Raw genomic sequence first — 6,000 nt, 5'->3', positions numbered from 1 at the left:
TTCTGACTGGTTTTCATTTTATGTTGATTGTTACTAAAAACCTGCAAATGTTACTCTTTTGCACTGTACAGTCACTGTGACTTACAGAGGGGAAAGTCTTGTAAAACGTCAGGGATTTATGTTGTGCCTGAGAATGAATTTCTGAAAATACAATCAAACGCTATAAACACAATCTTACTCTACAATGTAACAGTAAACATTTGTAATTTCCTCTATCCCTCCACAGTCTCACAACACTCCTCTCTTCTCTGATCTTTACTAGTGCTCCTTTGGCCCACATCATTATGGCCTCCTGCCTGCCAGAAAACACCTCCATTAACAATGTGCTGTATTCTCATCACGTTGTATGCGTTCCCAACCAAGGAAGATAACTGTGATTTAAGGCCCTTCTCACCCCGCAGCTTCCACACCTCTCTGTAGCTGCTGTTGTCAAGACACCCTCGGCAGTTTGTGATCAGAAAGTGTTGGATGCAAAAACTGATGTGCGATATACCTCAGTGCTCACCAACCAAGAGAGAAATGTGTGCAGGTCCTCATCAAACCAGACTTTCTACCTGCTGATTTGACTGGTTCACTATAAGTGATAAGTAGTGAAAGTCTTTATTTGGAAACCAACAGACGTGTATGCATGCTTTTCATTGCTGACTGTAGATAAATGGCTACAGATAAAAAAACAAAAGCTCAGGTCAGTTTTCCATAACCCCCAGCTGCCATTGTTCGGCTTTAGACCAAACAGGAATGAATTTATTGATATCAATAAAAGTGTTAACTGACAGCACTGTTTCAGCTCCATGTTTACAGACAGGTAGCTGCAACATGATAACAACCAGTTGTACAAAAGGTCAGGGAATTATGAAGACTGTAAAGGCAAATAAACATGCAAGGAGCAGAGGTAGCTGCCAGAGACAACCATGTTCTGCAAACAGAGGTCTGCGCAACCGTTTAATTTGGAAGTGTAATTGCCAATAACCAGGCTCGCTTGCTATCGTGCTGGCTTGGAGGAGGAGGAGGAATAGAAGGAGGAAGAGGAGGGGTGCAATTTACCGATACTTGGCTGAGTTCTGACGCCAGCACCGAAGTGATGTAAGAGACGGAGGGAGGGAGAAAGCCGAGAGGGAGGAGAGAAGAAGTAGAGAGAGGAGAGGGATACACAGAGAGAGAGGTAACGGTGGAGAGGGCTTCAGAGCGCCGATATTCTCCTCACTTTCGGAGACCCAGAAAGAGAGCAACTCCCCAGCGGGTATCCCAACAGAGGTAGGCTGAACTCCCACTCTAAATATTGCGCACTGAATATATCAAGAAAAAGCAAATGCATCAACTTAAAATGAATTTTCTTTGAAAACATTAACAGCAATGGTTTTGTAGCCACGTCTAGTTAAGTACTGCAATGGTAGGGTGTAATGCTCAACATAAAGATAACACCACATTGTTTGGAAGGTATTGTGCTGTGTGGGTGTCACGTTGTCAAGTTAAATGTGTCGTGCAGGAATGAATTCCTATTCATGACTAAAATCTGTCAAGTTATTTGGACGCATAGAAGCCTACTAATTAATTAATGACGTGTCTCTGACGTGAGGGTAATACCTAATGAGCTCATTTGGCTTATTTCTTCTCCCAGCCTAACTTTGACTCCAGCAGAATTGACGGGGTCTCCAGGAATCAGCACCTTGGACAGAGACACACCGCGACTCTCGATCGTAGCTCACCCGGGGAGGAGCGCGCAGAGCACGGGCATCCTTCAGCTTGCATCCCGGTCAGGATACGGTGTTCTCCTGTCACCGCTGCCCGATGGGTCGCAATGAGTTTTAGTGTGTCCATTGCATAACAGCAGAGAATGCCCTTGACAACAGTCTACACAGAGTTGTATTCAGTATGACGGCTGCACAGGACACTAAGAGAGTAGGGGAAGACTCGGTGGCGAAACTTACACAAAACTGAACCTTTGCATGTTAAACCAGAGTTGAAGTGTCTTTGCCAACACATTAAACTTGAAGAGTTCTTCACACTACCATGGGGATAAGGCATCTTTTGTTGCTGTTAATATACCTGGACCCGCTGAGCGTCCTGAGCGCCGCTACGGGCGGTAAAAAAAACAAACCGGTGCCTAGGAAGGCTGCCAAAGCCACTGTGATCCCCACGGTCGTCCCGCCGAAGACCCCGCAGCCGGCGCCCTCCAGCAACCACGACACCTGCCTCGGTTATTACGATGTGAGCGGGCAGTATGACAAATTGTTCGAGTGCAACAACACGGACCACCGGTACTGCTGCGGGACGTGCTTCCTGCGCTTCTGCTGCGAGTATAAGAAAGACAAGCTGGATCAGAAAGCCTGCAGGAACTACCAAACGCCGGAGTGGGTGCAGACGGTCGCCCCATCGCCCATCCCGACCGGTGAAACCTACGATCCCAGCATGGATCAGACCAACACAGCGGTCTATATCACCTGTGGGATCATAGCCTTCATCATAGTGTTGGGAGTGTCGGTCAAAGTTGCGTATGACAAAGCCACAGAGCCGCCTCAGGAAATGAACATACATAGGTGAGTGGGAGGAAGACTGTTTAATACCGCATTCTGACATGTTAGAGTGACTCATGAATCCATGCTGTGTTTGCAGTAGAAGCTTTTCTTGTGCTGAAAATATCCCCTGATCCTCAGCAAGATAAAGAATTAAAATCGCACAATGAAAACTCATAATTTGCACTATTAGATGTACATATAGACTGTGAGTGGACAAACCATGATTCAGATAGACACACAGACCCCGTTTGCAGACACAGGTCGAAAGTCAAACAAATAGGCCTAGAGTGATGTCAAACTCAGTCATTTTCAATGTAGCACCATACAACTTGTGTTGTTCTTTATATGAGAAATTTATATGAATTAAAAATGTATATGAATTAAAAATGAGGCAGGCAAAATGTTTGAATTCATTGAGAGATTGTTATCTAAAGCCAGCACCTTTCAGATCCAATTCCATCAGATTTGCAAGAGATGTTAAATCCCAAAGAATGAAAGTCAGAAATAATTACAGGAAAGTTGAAAGAGAGCGACAATGATTGTGGTAAGCTGGTGTTCATGAACTGAGTCTCTGTGTGTGTATATCTGCTATGTGTGGGAGTGAGAAGGACTAATGCCCAGCATTTATATTGGATGCTTGTTAGTTTATATTGCAGATATAATCTCTGAGATAACAAAAAAGGCGTCTCTCGGGTTTGAATCTAACACTAGCTCACATGTTTGGCTCATGGGGCATCCAGCTGTCAAACATCGTATCTCTCAACCTACCCCCCCTCCCTCCCCCACCTCCAACCCCACCCCTCCCCCAACCACCCTCTGCACATCAGTACATGGCTATGTGGTGTATTCAGGTGTTTTTTCTTTACACGAATGCATCGTAGAGATGGGATACCATGGTGCACGATAGCATCTCACATCCTCAGCTGGCTCCTGCTTCCTTCTGGGGCTTTACCACATGAGCGTCATCAACCATGAGTGGACCTCATGTAGACCGTACCCTCATTGGTGAAACAATGCTGACACATTATTTCCTCAAGATTGAATGATTTATTTCCCCTATTTGATGCATTATTCAACACTTGAGCAATCTTAAGACTGTGAATAATGGATAGTGTTAACGTTGGGCCCGTATCAAGGTCGTGTGACATGCATGCACTGCTGCACATTCAAAAAGGAGCAGGAAGAGGGGTGGGGGGTGGAGGGGTGAAGCTAAAATATTAATTTAAAAGCAAAGGTTACACCGGTGATACATTTGTTGTACAAAAGCTTTGAGCTGCTGCAGCGCTGTTGCAGGAGTAATTTGATTTCCTTTTTTTTTTTTTAAAGTGATGCCAGAAAAAGCAAACAAACACTTTTTGAACTTTCTTTCATCACGATTGCTTCTCTGCCTCTTTTCCACACACGCAAACCCCTCCCACCCCCCCACCCTCGAGGGCTTCATCCTTCCATATGCACCTGGTGCAGTCTGAAAAACATTCAACTTCAACCCAATTAGGCAAGATACTCACACATTCAACGTTGTTTCTCTTGCAAATGAACATTCGTCATGTTCCCAGAAGTAAAAAAAAAAATAGAGAGGGAGAAGAAGAAAAAAACAGAGCTGCTCTGAATTACCCATAATAGCACAACACTGTCTCAACAATTAGCAGCCATTCGGCAAGCAGAAAACAGACATGCTATCACTTCATTTTTAATTCAGTTCAGCTACACTCACACAGACAAACTGTTCAAGGAGGAAATCCATCCTTTTGGTATACTATTAAGCGTTGCTCTTTGTTTTTTTTCCAGGGCCCTTGCAGACATCCTGAGGCAGCAGGGGCCCATCCCCATATCGCAATATGACTGTGAGAACTTTGCAGCGATGAATGGCTCACCCAAAGACAACACACCAGTCAGAACCTCATCCAAGAACCACTACACCCCTGTTCACACCTCTAAGTCCAACCACGGTAAGAGCTCTTCTTTCTGTCCACACTACACTGCAGCTATAGAGCTTCACAAGCAGCCACTAGTTTATGTGTCATGGCTGTTGGTCAAAAATAGCTTGAAGGTAGATCTTAGCAGTCTAAACGTTTGCCATCTTCCCCAGCGTGTCTTATGTATTGCCTTTGCAGTGTATGTTCATTATGGCTGTGAAAAACTCTGCACTCCCCTCCAAAGAGCTCCCGCTGTGTTCACCCTTTCAGCAGTTTAATCTGGAATGGTGACATCCTGTAATCATCCGATTTGAGTGAAAGGGAAGAGAGTGCGAGGGGCCTGCCGGTGGAGACAGTTACAGACTGGCAAGGAAGTGTAGCCCCGCAGACTCTGATAGGCTGGAGGTAATGACCTCTCACTCCGTCAGCGGGTGAATCAGATATAACACACGCGGCGTGATTTAACCCCGCGAGTCTGAGAAAAAACAGGGAGCCTAAATCGGTAATGCGGCTCCAAGACTGCATGTTAAAAACAGAAGTCCAGGAAGCCAGTCAGTGCTGGCAGGTTCTCAGGCAAAGCAGGTGTTGTCAGTTGGAGGGAGGCTTAGACATTTGGGGACAGGGACGCAGATGGAAAATAATGAGATATTACAAAGGAGTCACTGGAATGGAAAGAAAAAGCAGAAAGCTGTTAAGCCTCAGTGTGCCGGATAGGCAAAGAAATATAAAGTGTGAAAAAGTGTCGGTGTTGATTTTGCAGCTGTTAATGCTAGCAGACTTTTTCCTTTAAAAAAAACAAAAACAACAAAAACAAATTCTCTCATGGCATAATTTTTTTCTTTAAACCACCCTCACCTTCCATCCATCCATCCCCACCCAATTATTTAAAAGATATGCCACTGTCATGCATATGGCAGTGAAAATGAAGAAACTCAAAATTTGGTGGTTTGAACTTTTAAAACTGGCTGAAGAAATAACATGTCCTTTATTAGTCCTTAAATTACACAAATTACTGAAAATCCAAGTTGATATATAAAAAATGCAAATGTCACAAAGTTGACAACAGGACTGTTGTCCTTATGTGTATTTTACATAACTCTGGCCCTATTCTCTCCTACACTTTGTAAAATGCTGACTGCTCTTTCATAGATGACACAACAGCAGCAATCTTTGTATAAGAAACATGTTAATACATACAACCTGAAACCTGATTGCTGGATCTGTTCTCTCTCACTGTCCTCACTTTTTCAATGAGCCCAAACCAGGTGATCATAGTTTCTTTCACACCTACAGACCAGTAATGCCCAGGGCCATTAGTTTACATTATTTTGCTTCTCCATCACTGGGCGTGGTGTTAAGAAACCAACTGTATCTGCACAGCATTGCCAAATGGAAAATCAGAGTCTATATATATAAATATATATAAATGTACATTTTTAAAACTGGGAGGGTCAAATTGACTTTCTGTTGCTTCAGAATGTTAAGGTTAACAGAGCATTATGTAAAATGAGACTTTCATTGACTGGGTGTGTTCTCCTGAAATAGTACATGTTGTTATGGTTGATTTG

At 43.8% G+C, this 6,000-nt stretch overlaps 1 protein-coding gene across 12 annotated transcripts in view; it reads left to right on the top strand.

Annotated features, from left to right (window-relative positions):
- The first annotated feature begins 1,137 nt into the window (after positions 1–1,137).
- shisa6 (shisa family member 6) overlaps positions 1,138–6,000 on the top strand; it is a 70,062-nt gene continuing 65,199 nt past the window's right edge. For all 12 annotated transcript variants that reach the window (XM_069708800.1, XM_069708799.1, XM_069708795.1 and 9 more), the window contains exons 1-3: positions 1,138–1,254; positions 1,619–2,537; positions 4,305–4,465. In XM_069708800.1, coding sequence (XP_069564901.1) covers positions 2,011–2,537; positions 4,305–4,465 — 688 coding nt within the window. In that variant the 5' untranslated portion in view covers positions 1,138–1,254; positions 1,619–2,010. The remainder of the gene's footprint in view (positions 1,255–1,618; positions 2,538–4,304; positions 4,466–6,000) is intronic.

This window comes from Brachyistius frenatus, unplaced genomic scaffold, assembly GCF_029030835.1.
Source record: "Brachyistius frenatus isolate BFR_SWC_R1_liver_20210118 unplaced genomic scaffold, ASM2903083v1 Contig_78, whole genome shotgun sequence".
Classification (NCBI taxonomy): Eukaryota; Metazoa; Chordata; class Actinopteri; family Embiotocidae; genus Brachyistius; species Brachyistius frenatus.
This window is presented reverse-complemented; position numbering and strand designations above follow the sequence as displayed.